Here is a 13,191-nt window from a genome sequence, read left to right as displayed (position 1 = left end):
TGTGTCTTGTCCCTCCATCCCTTGGCCCAAATCCCTCTCCAGCTCTCCTGATGCCCTTTTAGGAACTGGAAAGGGCTCCAAGTTCTCTCTGGAACCTTCTCTTCACCATGCTTTCAAGGAGAGCAAGTGAGGAGAGCAAATGTGAGAACCCAGTTTCTAGCCCCACCTCAAGTCCCACTGGGTGTTCCATCCTTGGCTTCAAACAGTCAAAATTGAAAATAAAATGTAAAAACCCCGTAAGTTAAATCATGCAACTCCACATTCTTATTCTGAGTTCAAGTCAAGAGGGCAGAGCAAGGACTGACTTTCAAGAGCTTCAGCAGGCTGGACTTGCTGTGACATTGGTCCTGCACAGGGGATGTGTCCCAGAAACAGTGCCCCTGTGGCAACGTCCCCATGGCAAATGTCCTCACAGCAATGTCCCCACGGCAATGTCCCCACGGCAATGTTTCCAAACCAATGTCCCTGTGGTGATGTCCCTGTGGCAATGTCCCCAGAGACCCTCAGGAACCAACCACCAGCCTCACATTTGCTTCAAAGCCAAGAGCTTTGGAGCCAAGCACACCAAAATCCCAACGTTTCCCTCTCTGGGGATAACTCACCCAGGGAAAGCCTCTGTCCCTGTGCCCCTGGCAGCTGCAGCCTCGCCACCCGTTCCTTCATCCGTGTGCTGAAGAGGAGCCCCAGGCTGGCGTCGTCAAAGCAGGCGAGGCTGGGCACCATGGTCAGCCAGTTCAGGAAACTCAGGTTCCCACTTATGATCAGGAGCACCTGGATGGGGAACAAGGAAGCAGAGAGCATTGGATCTCCTGAAACGCCGATGAAAAGGCGCGGTGGTGGATTTCGGCGTCCCAACGCCAGCCTCGGTGACCTGCCGGGATGGCAGAGCCCTCTGGAGCCCAGGCTCCAGCCCAAGTGTGTCCCCCTGGTTCACAATGAGCTCTGCCTGTGCTTAGGGCAGGAGGGATCAGCCAGGGGACACAGTGACTGGATTTCCAGTGACTTGATTTCCACAGTGAATCGATTTCCAAACTGACTCGATTTCCATAATGACTTGACTTCCACATTGTGACTCAATTTCCACAATCAAGTGCCAAAATCAACTTTCCAAAATCAAGTGCCTTGATTTCTATAGTGACTTGATTTCCAAAGAACCTTGATTTCCAGTGACTTGATTTCCAAAGTGTCTTGATTTCCAAAGAACCTTGATTTCCAAACTGACTCAATTTCCACAGTGACTCGATTTCCAAAGTGTCTTGATTTCCACAGTGTCTTGATTTCCACAGTGTCTTGATTTCCACGGTGCTCCCACGGGAATCAGCCGCTCCCTGCTTATTCCGAGGGATCCATGACAGCAACGCTCCTGAAACCCTTCAGGAGGAAAACTTGGAGCTTCTAATTAAAGAGCAGCATTAAATATAGGAGCGTGCATTTTAAGAGGCGCTATTTTGTTTTAATTTTAGCTTTTATTGGTCATTTAGGAGAATATCTTGCCTGTGATCTCCCAAAATACCACTCCACAGTACGGACGTCCAGAACACAGGGACAGCTTCAGGCTGAGGACTTTCAGCCAGTGTTCTGTTTAAAAAAATCCATGTTTTCTCATTAAAAATGACAACAAATAAACGTTGAGAACGTGTGATTTCATATTTTATATGACTGGCACCATGGTTTCTGACATGGTGATTTGCAAGTTACAAGTTTTAAAACCCCAGCAGGACTCTTCAGAAAACTCACAGATTGTTAAAAAAAGGAGAGCTCTGACCAATCACAGCAAGGAACAAAAATCCTAACTATTATTCAGTTAAAAAAATAATAATTTATGCTGAGTTGGATAATTATGAGGGGGGGAAAAAAAAAAGTGATTTCTATCTGAATTCCAGACACATGTTGGGTCCTGGAAGGGAACATGTTCCAGTCGAGGATTGGGGCTCACCCTGTGACCTGAATGTGATTTAGCTCAATGCATATTAATCAGCCTGGCTTCATTATCACACCTCTCACTGGGGGAACTCTGCTCCTGTTCCGAGGTGATTTTGCCTCGTGCAGTTGCAGTTGTGTGAAGAAAATCCTCCTGCGCTTTGCCACTTCTGGTTCCCAGCTCTGCAGGAGCCCCTGGGTGGTCCAGGGGAGGCCTTTCTCAGCAGTGATTCACCTCTCTTTATTGCTTGGAAGTCAGGAGCGGGAGCTCTTATTTCCAGCAGCCCTGAAAAAAAAATCAGGGGGATTCAAAAATAACACCAGCTTGGCGTTTTCTGGGCTGGGGTGGAACTGCGGAGCCGACACATTTTTAATTTCAGTGCTTCTGGCTGAGGCTCGGAGCTCGCTCCAGCTCCTGCTCACCCGGGGGTTGATGAAGCCACGGAGCCCTCGGATCTGCTTTACAAACCTCAAAGGAATTCCTGCTTCAAAGCCAAAAAGTGGGATTTGTCAAACATGCTGAGGGGTGCTGTCCCAGCGGGCGGCTTTGTGGCTGTATTGAGTGAGTTTTGTGTGATTTCATCATCATCGTGGAAGGGTTTGGGTGGGAAGGCACCTTAAACTCATCCAGTTCACCTCCAACACCTTCCACTATCCCAGGTGGCTCCAAGCCCTGTCCAGCCTGGCCTTGGACACTTCCAGAGATCCAAGGGCAGCCACAGTTTTTCTGGGAATCTGTGCCCCCATCACAGGGAAGAATTCCTTCCCAATATCCCACTTAGCCCTGATCTCTGTTAAGGTGAAGCCATTCCCTGTGTCCTGTCCCTCCATCCCTTGTCCCCAGTCCCTCTCCAGCTCTCCTGGAGCCCCTGGAAGAGGCTCTGAGCTCTCCCTGGAGCCTTCTCCTCCCCAGGTGAGCACCCCCAGCTCTCCCAGCCTGGCTCCAGAGGGGCTCCAGCCCTTGGAACATCCCTGTGGCCTCCTCTGGATTTGCTCCAGCAGCTCCACGTCCTCGTGCTGGTGGCAGTGCTCCAGGTGAGAGTGACCAGAGCAGGGCACAGGGATGGATGTGTCCATGGCACCAAGGGTGAAGCTGAACCCACAGCGCTGATCCCACAGGAGCAGCATCTCCCAGATTTAGGGATCCACTGCCACCCAAACCTTGGCAGGCAGCACCTATTTCCCCAAATCCTGCCTTTCCTGTGTCAAACCCTTGGAGCTTCCATGTGCTGCTCCCTCAGAGCAGACCTGTGCTGGCTCCAGGTGAGGTGTTCAGTTTAGGATGGATTTCCCAGGGCAGATCCCTGTTGGAAGAGCACGGGGAGCTTCCCTGAGCCTTCATCAGCTGCACGAGGAGAGAGAATTCACATCCACACTTCCCACAGCAATTCCAGCCTTTGGCTCACGTCACCTGGACTTTTCCATGCTCCAACCACCACCAAAACCCAGCTGGATCTCCAGACCTCCATCCTCATCCATCCTCAGCCCTGATTTGTGTTCCCGGAGCGTCTTTCCCTTGCCGGACAATATTGGAACTCCCAATTACACCAACCAGATGGGATCAACCCCTGTGGTGATTGGGAGAAATTTTTTATTAAAGCCCAGTATTAATCATGGTAATTGGGGAGGAACTTTGAGGTTATAAAACTACAGCATGTCTAATGAGCGAGCTCCTTCTAGGAGGAACTGAGGGTTTTAATCTAATAATGTCACTTTTATGGATTATGACTGGAGTTTTATGAAGTGTGATATGAAATACAGTGGATTCATGGCTCTCGCTGGATTAATTTGGAAAAGTAGTTTTCCTGGTTCTAGGCCCAAAACCAATTATTCCTCACATTTGTGTCCCCTGCCCCGTTACCAAACCCCTCTGTCAGAAAACGGGCACCTCCAGCCGTAACTTTTTTACAGGTTGGGCTTCTTTGTTTGGCTGGGGTTTGGGGTTTTTTTGGTTTGTTTTTTTTTGAAATCCCAGATTGTTACAAACATCCAGTAGGCAGAAGAAGCACAAATTCCATGGCACAGGCTGGATATTTGTCCAGGAGGGACAAAAACAAGCTGGGAACTCTTAAACACGGGCAAGGGCTACCTGGAGCTTGTCCTGAGCATGGGGACAGGATCACCTCACTGGGGCTTCCTGATATCGAGCCATTGGCACAGAAAAGCCAAAATTGGGATGTCTGGAAGGACTACAAACCATTTAAAGGGAAAAAGGAGATGTCAAGAACCATCCAGTCCTTCCTGCTGCCCCAAAGTAGAGTCTAAAAGTCAAAGTAGAGTCTCTACCTGCACTGGAGTGTGTTTGTTAAGCTATTCCTAGAAAAATACTCATACGTGTGTGGTTTTCCACGAAAATTTATCATAGGCACAGACAAAAAAAAAAAAAAATCCCATTAAATAGCAGCAACAATAATTTTTAATTTCCCCGTTGCGAATTGAATTTCTTTTTAACTCCTTAATTGGATATTTGCATGAGGATTTAATCTCTGCTGTTTATTGCAGAGAAAAACAGGTAAATGATCACCTCTGCCTAGACAGGAGATGGGTTTGTGAATCCCAGGGAAATTTTGAGAACTATTGGAAGCACCAGGAGGAAAGAGAGCAGGTTTATTCTGCTGAGGAATAAACCAACTACGGACACAGAAACTCACAACCTTTACTAAAACCCATCTTTGGTCTGGCTTTGACACATTACAAACTGCACTGTTGGGTTTTTGCAATTCCAGGTCCAAAGAGGGACCCAAATCCTTTCCACTGCTGTCCCACACCCCATGTTTAGGTTTGATCTGAACGTGCAGCCATGGAAGTGTCTCCCTCCAATTTGGCTTTTAATTTGTTCCTACTGTGGAGTTCCCGCAGATTATGGCTTGGAGGGACTTAAAAGCTCACCCAGTTTCACCCCTTTGCCAGGAACACCTTCCACCATCCCAGGGTGCTCCAAGCCCCATCCAAGCTGGCCTTGGACACTTCAGAGATGAAGCAGCCACAGCTTCTCTGGAATCTGTGCCAGGGCCTGCCCACCCTCACAGGGAGGAATTTTTCCCAAGTCCAAGTGTCCCTGTTTCACACTGCAATGACACAGACTCTGAGATTCAGAAGGCTGAAAACGACTTTTCTATTTTGGGGATGTGTTTCTTTTTTATGCTGTTTTACACAGACCAATTTGATTGGTGAAACAAAGGTAAATCTCTTAACTCACACTGGTCAAAACAGAGGGACAACAAGAAGAAGTCCCTTGAGAAAAAAAAAAAAAAAAGAACAATATAGGTATGGCTACAAAAATATTTCTTTTGTTTACAGAAAATTCTCTGAGAGAAGAATTTCACCAAACCAGAACACCTCGAGCATAGAAGCAAAACTACAACTAAGTCAAGTTGTCCCAACCAGGGCACCTCAGCCCTTCCTGCCACCCAGCAGGACCCTGCTCCCTCTGGCACACGGCAGGGCACGGTGACATCCCGTGAGCAGCACAGAGCTGCACAGGAGCTGCTGGGAAAACACCTCAGGATCCATCCCAGGGCTGGGAGCGCTGGAAAAGCCGCGCTCTGTTCCCCAGGAGCAGGCCTGGGTTCCTTCACGCGCTCCTTCTGATGAGCTCACCCCGGCCGTAAAAGCCCAACAGCTCCTTAAAAAAGCCCCTGCAATCCATGAATGCCCCGAAGTGCTCCACTGAGCAGCTCCATCCCGCTCGTTAAGAGTGATTTTATGGCACGTGCAGAGCTGAAGTCCAGCAGAAGGGCTCTGCTCCGGCCGTGCCTCCACGTGGGGATGTTGGAAAGAGCTCCGGAGGGACCTCACACTCCGCCCTCCATCTGCCTCCATCTCCCTCCATCAGCACCTTGGGAAAGGTTTTTTCCAGCCAGAAGCTGTGGGTTCATCAAAATATAAAATGGGCCATGCTCAGCTCTGAGCACTTTGCCCAGGATTTTTTTTTTACACCATTCTGCTTCGTGGGACACCTTCCACTAGAGCAGGTTTATCCAAGCTCCACCCAACGCTTCCAGGGGTAGGGCAGGAGAGGGCAAACCAATGGCAAATATGCTGCAAGGATTTCCTAGACTGTAAAAAAAAAAAAATTAAATACTTTTTTTTCTTTGTCAGCACAACTTTTTTCCAAAGTACAAAGCTTTAATTTTTGCCCGTTTTGGTAAAAACCAGCAGATGGTTTGTGAAATGAAAATCAACTTCCTTCCTGAAAAGTGAGGAAGGCACTCATGGACATTTTTTTCACAGCTCCCTTTCAAACCACTTTCAAACTGGAGCTGGACACCCAGGAAAGAACTTTTAAAAAAAAGTAATCCCAAATATTTTGGATGGCACTGGCAGGACTGGGCAATTCCTGCCAATTCAACTTGTTCTGGGAGCATTTTGCTCCAGGTTTTTATTTTCCCTCTCTGCTCCATGCTCGGATATTAAGACATCATAAGAAAAATTCCAGCGTGGCAATGAATCATTAACTGTCACAGTTTTCCAGAAGGTGCAAATTTAGGGTTATAAAACTGTCAAAACCCTAAACAGTTACACAGGCTGGGGGCTGTGCTGTTGGCTGGATGGGCCTCTGGAAGGGGATGCAGGAAAATCCTGCCGGAGTTGTGGGATGCAGAGCCTCGGGAACAGCCAGGGCACATCCATGGCAGAGGCCAAGCCTGTGGGAAACCACGTGGATGCCAAGAGGGGCTGGTGGATTGTCCCTGTGAGCCCCCTGGGGTGGGTGTTCTTTGGCATGGTGGAATCACTGAGGTTGGAATCATGGAATTGCTGATTCTTGGATCGTCGAGTCCAACCGTTCCCCCACCACAGCCAAGGCCACCACTGACCCCAAGTGTCCCCAAGCACCACGTCCACATGGCTTTGAAATCCCTCCAGGCATGGGAATTCCACTCTAGACAGCCCTTTCCATAAAGGAATTCTTCCCTGATTTCCAACCACCAAAAAATTTTGGTGCAATCCAAAACAAAAAGCGGACGGTCACTTCAGTGGTGAAATGAAGGTGTTTTAGTTCTAAACAGCAGCCAGGATGAGGAGTTCCACCCCAGGCATTCCCAGCACCTTGGGCCTTCCCAAAAGGTTCCAAGCATGCAGGTTTTGGAGGATGGAACCTTCATGGGGAGGTTTCCCACCAGCCTCAGCAGGACCAACTCTGGACTTGGTGAAACCACAAACATCATTTTTATTTGCCATTTGTGCCGCTGAGCCAGGATTATCCCCCTAATACCAACACACGGGAAAAGAAGGATTCAGGAAAAGCATTTTCCAGCGCTGGTTTGAGGTTTAATTACAGCCTGGAATGGGCTGTCAATAGGCAACAATCAATAACTCAATTACACAGAACTCCCCTGTAATTAACGCTGGATGAGTACTGAGTGATCAATAATAAAGTGGAACACCATCAAGAGCAGAAAGCAAAAGCCTTTTCCAGAATATCCTCCTCTCAACTAATTAGGACATTTTTCATCAGGAGATGTGTGGGTTCAAAATTCCCTCTGTGAGAAATGATGTGAATTAAATCCTGCTCTCAAATCCTGGATCAGCCAAAGTCACATGGAACTGTTTATATTCCTTGATTGAAGGAATGCTAAAACACTTCTGGCAAAAATGCTTCCATTCCCTTTCCCCATCCAGGCACTGCAGGCTTCTTTGAAAATCACTTTTTTTTTTTCGGCAATATTTAGAGGTATTTAACAATTTCCAAAGTCAGAGCAAACCCAGTTTTTTGGGGACACATCAGAAAAAAATCTATTCTGATAGCAAACATCTTCTCTAGTCCAGGTCTTGGTAAAGTTTGGATGAAATTGGTACTAAAGATGGAGTATGGGGAAAACTATGTTCTTGGGAATAAATATTGATGGGAATGCTGAGTATGGCCAATCTCAGACAGCCCTGGCACAGGGAAACGGGATCTGTGTCACAATCCCCTTCCAAAATAATTCAGATCCAAGGTTTTGGGTTTTCACCAGTTGTGGAGACATCTGCAACAGCTGGATCGGGACTCTGCTCCCCAAATTCAAGCCCAACACGGATGCAAACCCTGCTCTGCCTTCTGAAGCTAAAAGGAAAGGATGTGACCACATCCGCAGGCACAGGGAAAACACGAGGAGAAACTCCAGGATGTCACATCTGATCAGCTTGACACCGGGCTGGAAAACACTGGTGGCTTCCCTGATTTGGATCTTTCCGCAGCTCCTTGCCTTGCCTCGTTAAATCTGTAATTCTGGGTAACTTTAAGCTCTCAGCAACATCTGCAGGGAAATATTGAACTTGGGTTGGCTACTCAGTGCCACTGGAAGCCAAGGCTGGGTGCGTTTCCAGCTCTTGAGATGACCTGGATTTTTCCAGCAAACCAAGAGCACGTTTTGGGGGGGAACTCACGGAGCTGATCCCTGAGCCCGTGGGCTCCTGAGAACCCAGGAGAAATGGGAAACAGTTGTGGCTGAAAACACATCAGGAAAGCCCAGACCAGTGCTGTGTTTGGGGCTGGGCAGCATTTGATTTTAATAAAGCCGGGCTGCAAAAGCCTGGAGGATTAAAAAAAAAAAAAAAAAAAAAAAAAAAAAAAAAAAAAGAAAAAGTGAAGGACTGGATGTAAAAATTTTATGGAAATAATAAGAAAAAAATAAAAAAAGAGGAGAAATGTGAAGGAAGGGCCGAGCAGCCACCGTGCTCTGTCCCAAATCCTTCCATCAACTCTGCTGGGAAATGGCTTCAAACTGTGATTAAATACGGAATCAAGGAATATCCTGAGGTGGGAGAGAGCCACAGGGATCATGGTGAGGATCTGCCACAGGTTTCCCAGAGAAGCTGTGACTGCTCCATCCCTGCAAGTGCCCAAGGCCAGGTTGGGAATGGCAGGAGCTGGGGATGGTCACTGAGGTCCCTTCCAACTCAAACCATTCCAGGATTTGGGCATCCTAAGCCCAGCTCCTGGTTGTAACCACCCAGCTCACTGACACATTTAAATTACAAAATGCCCACCCACTGGATGCTGAGCCCTTGATAAATTTTCTGAGGTCAAAAGAAGAAAAATCAGGGAAAACAGGCGTTTTCCCGTTTTCCTTCCATCCCAGATGGCAGCTGAGCAATCCCTGAGCTGTCAGAGGTGGGGACTAAATAAACAGCAAATGAAATGTACCCTGGGCAAAACCAGAGATGCTTAAGAAAACACAAAATGTGTTAAAAATCACATTTTTTCTGCTGCCATCTGCAGCAGTTTCTTTTCAGCCTTACTCATAATTCCAATTACAATGGGAGCGAGGTGTAAATTATGGATTTTTTTTTTTTTTTTTTAAAAAAAGGGTTTTCAGCTTATTCATTCTCTGAGCAGTTGGTTCTGTGAGGGACAAAATGATGCTGGGATGGAGGCAGGGAAGATCATTGCTCCAGCCCTGGTGGGGCCTTTTATTTTATTTATATGGATTTATTTCCTTGTAGTAATCCCAAAGAAAACCTCCAATACAGGGATTGATGGAGCCTGTTCAGCACTAGATAGGAACAGGAGCCAAGAGGAGCTCAAATCCTAGTTTTAACTTTGCAGAGGAAGACGAGGTGCTCCAGAAGGACTGGGATTTAATAAACCCGGAGCCGTTTATCCCTGAGCCTGCACAAATGGCAGATGAGGATTTCGGGGCTGCCTGAGCAGCCTGGAGAGCCCAGCCACAAAGAGATGCGTGCAGTGGCTATCTCCTGGTCGCCTCCTCCAGCTTTTCCCAGCCCGGATTTGGCCCGTGGCAGGCGGGATCACATGAGCTGCCGATCCCGGAGGATGCAGGGCAGGAAGCCGAAAATGCCACCCACTTGCAAGGTCACAGCTGCAAGATCCCTGCTCTGCTGCACTGATGGCTTTCATATGAGAGGAACCTCGGAAGAGGAAGGAAAATATTCCGGGCTGGATATTCCAGGCTGAGCCGTCAGCCAGGCGCAGCCGTGCTGTTATCAGGGAGAGATGCGAGACGCTCCCCCTGGAAAGTCGCCGCCCGGGGCTTGAGGTTTTCCAGCTCCGAGGGATCTGCAGCAGAGGACGAAGTGCAGCTGCCTGTCCGTGAGGATGTTCCTGCCCTCCACACTGACTCATCCCACAAAGCCCAAGGGCAGCCATCAGCCGCGGGGCTGCCTCCCCAAGCTTACTCATCATTCACCCACAGGCTGCGTTTGTCAACAGAGGGGAAGAGCAAAAATCCACCATTGCCTCATCCTGCGATCCCAACAGCTTCATCCAGCAGCCTGCATAAGGAGCTCCTGTGAGCCAGGTGCCAGGGTGACACTGGGACACAGGCTGGGAATGACACCAGGGCCACAGGAGGTGCCAGGCACTGCCTGGTGCTGCTGGAGGAGACTGGGAAGGGATTGATAAGAAGGAGCAGGGATCTGAATGCTCCCGGGCTGCTGAGCTGGGAAAAGACGCAGGGGGCTGGGAAATGATGCACAGAACTGAGGGGGGAAAAATGCAGGGAGTTTGGAAAAACACAGGGAGCCAGGAAAAGATGCAGAGAGCTGGGGAAGGATGCAGGGAGCTGGGGAAGGATGCAAGGAGATGGGAAAAGATGCAGAAATCTTGGCTGTTCCAGTTTTCCTGCACCATCCCCACGGTGCTCAGAGCTTTGGCAGTGTGTGCACAGCCAGTGCCAGGTCAGGACATGGGTCAGGAGCAGGACAGAGGCACCTGGAGAGGTTAGAGTGGAGCTGCCCAGGTGTCCTGGATGGATTCTGCAAGAGGAATTTGCTCAGCAGCCCTGGAAGGTCCTGTTGGGTGAGCATCTCCATCCTGGACCTTCAGGCCACGGACTTGCTGTCACTGCCTGGCTTTGGAGCTTAATTTCTCCTGACAGTGAGAAGGTTTCTGCAAACCAAACTGTTCACAAACCAGTGCCAAAAGCCAGGGCCGGGGCCAACGTGGGCAGGGAGCAGCAATGCCACAGCTCCAGAATTCCCTGCTGGAGCACGGGCCCTGCCACAGGGCGTTCATCTCAGTGTGGGCCTGGAGATGCCGTGCCGGGGCCGTGAGCAGCACAGACAGCACGGAGGGAAGTGAAACCAAGTGGGAAATTACAGCTCTGCCCAGGATTTTCCAGCTGGGATCCCACAGAGGCTTTTCCCAGCCCCCTCAGCTGTGGTCAGAGCTGCTCCTTTCTGGCGTCTTGTGGTGGCAGTGCTGCTGTCACCGTGCTGGGGCTCGGGGACACACCAGGCACTGCCAGGGATGCCTGAAGTTTCACTTTTCATGTATTTCAGGTTCTGTGCTGCCCAGGGGCGCAGCTCTGAGCTCAGTCAGTGTCACTCAGCTCTGCACACAGCAGGGACACAAAACAAATCCTTCTGCTGCACACCAAGGACAACTTTCAGCCCCAAAAGCACAAACAAGGATGGGCTGAAGAAGAAAAACAAGAAGGATGAGACTTCACAACTTCCCAAGAAGGATGTTTAATTGGATAATTAAACCCCAATACGCAAATGGACCAAAACTTATAAAAATGTAAGACCTTGTGACTAGTCAGTCATTTTTGTGACTATTTTGGGTCCACCTTGGGTGTAGCCCTGTCCAGGCCCTGTCCTGCGCAAGGTGGATCCTAAAGGCCTTTTAATAAATCCCTACTTTATTCTCTAGTTCTGTCCAGTCTCTGCTCCATCTCAGCCTTCCCAAGGCACCATCACCAGGGAACACGAGTGGTGACAGCCCAAGGGACAAAGCGGACTGCCATGGATCCAGGGAGAGCCCAAAGGCATCTCCTGGTCCTGAAGATCCTCAGGGCTCTTGGTCTCAGCTTTGTCCTGGACAAGGAACGTCCTGGGAGTGTTGATGAAGGAATTGTGACACCTGGCAGGATCACCATGGGCTTTGCTAAGGATGGCAGGAGAGGGACAAGAAGAGCAGCAGTGTGACACAGCATCCACAGAGATGGGAGCAGAGCCACCTGAGCCCCACCCAGCCACTCATCTGCAGCCACCTCAGCTTTGGGACATCATCAACCCCTGGTCTGAGACACGTCACAGCCACAGGAATCCCTTGTGTCCCCAAGTGCAATGGCTTTGCCCAGTTTGCCCACATTTTCAATAAAAGCACGGGTTATTTCGGCTGTCACACGCTGGAGGTTTGCACTCAGAAACTGCTGCAAAGGAGGAGAAGCACCAGGAGACGCAGCAGAAGCACAAGAACATCCCTGGGACCACTTCCAGCAGGGACATCTCCAGCAGAGCGTGGCCAAGGGCAGCCCAGGGAAGCCACCACAAGGACTCCTATCACAGCAGTGGCTGCGTGTGGAATATTTCATTTGGCACCCTTTGGAGCTCTCATAATCTTTTCCTTTATGATTAATATTAAACAAGTCATATTCCTTATGGAATTTCCTAACCCTGTCTGTTTATATTTTTCTCTACATCAGAGTTAATATTTTAAGATTGCCTCTCTCTCGCTTTTTTTTTTCCCCCTTTTATTTCATGTTCATCTGTTTTTCCTCATTTTATAAATCAGGTTTCTTGTTTAGTAGTCATGACAACATCTGCCTGCAGTGGTTACACCACAGCCTGGGGCTTTTTATTTTCTTTTCTCCCCCCAAGCTGCCTAAGAAAAAAAACCCCAAAAAAACCCAACAAAAAACCCAAACCTTTAAATAAATAAAAGCACAAAATGAAAGGGGCAAGTTGGGAACCGCCCCCTCCTCCTTTCCCTCCAATGACCCACTTCAACAAGACTTCCCAGCATGGTGGGTGAGGACTCATTTGGCTTTAATCCTGCAAAGTCTTATCCACTTAGTTCACTTCAATGGGAATTCTCGGAGCACATCAAGTCAAGCACATATGAAAGTCTTTAAAACCTTGAGGTCTGGGCCCGAGAGGCACCAAAGCCAAAAGCTGGAGCTGCATTTTCCTTCAGGGCGTTGAGCTCTGCGCAACAGAGCAAGGGTTGGGGTGGGATGGGGTGGGATGGGGATGTGCTGCTCCCCAAGGGGAGGATGGGGTCACTTCCAGGAGATGTTGGAGTTCAACCTCATCTCCTCAACATGGACCACCATGAATCCGGCCAGCGCAGCCACCCCATGGCTTTGGCATCTCCCTTGCTCTGGATTCCTAAAAAACCCCAGTGGCTGGAGGCAGCAGGACCCACCTTCACACCCTTATTTCAATTAAGCCCTGTCAGGACAACCTGGAGATCAGGCAAAGGAACTCCAAAGCATCACATCACCAAATGCAACGCTAAGATCTAGGGGATATTAAGGAATACATTCTTTTTCCTTAAATTCAATCTTTCAGGATGCTGGGAACCAGCAGCTTAGAGGGAAT

At 49.0% G+C, this 13,191-nt stretch overlaps 2 protein-coding genes across 2 annotated transcripts in view; one reads left to right on the top strand and one right to left on the bottom strand.

The window, feature by feature from the left end:
- CHTF18 (chromosome transmission fidelity factor 18) overlaps positions 1 to 13,191 on the top strand; it is a 371,533-nt gene that overhangs the window by 90,740 nt on the left and 267,602 nt on the right. The window lies entirely within an intron of this gene.
- Positions 1 to 13,191, bottom strand: part of LMF1 (lipase maturation factor 1) — a 141,447-nt gene that overhangs the window by 21,255 nt on the left and 107,001 nt on the right. The window contains exon 6 of the mRNA XM_066329865.1: positions 603 to 771. Coding sequence (XP_066185962.1) covers positions 603 to 771 — 169 coding nt within the window. The remainder of the gene's footprint in view (positions 1 to 602; positions 772 to 13,191) is intronic.

Source organism: Sylvia atricapilla, chromosome 15 (assembly GCF_009819655.1).
Source record: "Sylvia atricapilla isolate bSylAtr1 chromosome 15, bSylAtr1.pri, whole genome shotgun sequence".
Taxonomy (NCBI): Eukaryota; Metazoa; Chordata; class Aves; order Passeriformes; family Sylviidae; genus Sylvia; species Sylvia atricapilla.
The sequence above is the reverse complement of the archived record's forward strand: the minus strand, read 5'-3'. Positions and strand labels throughout refer to the sequence as shown.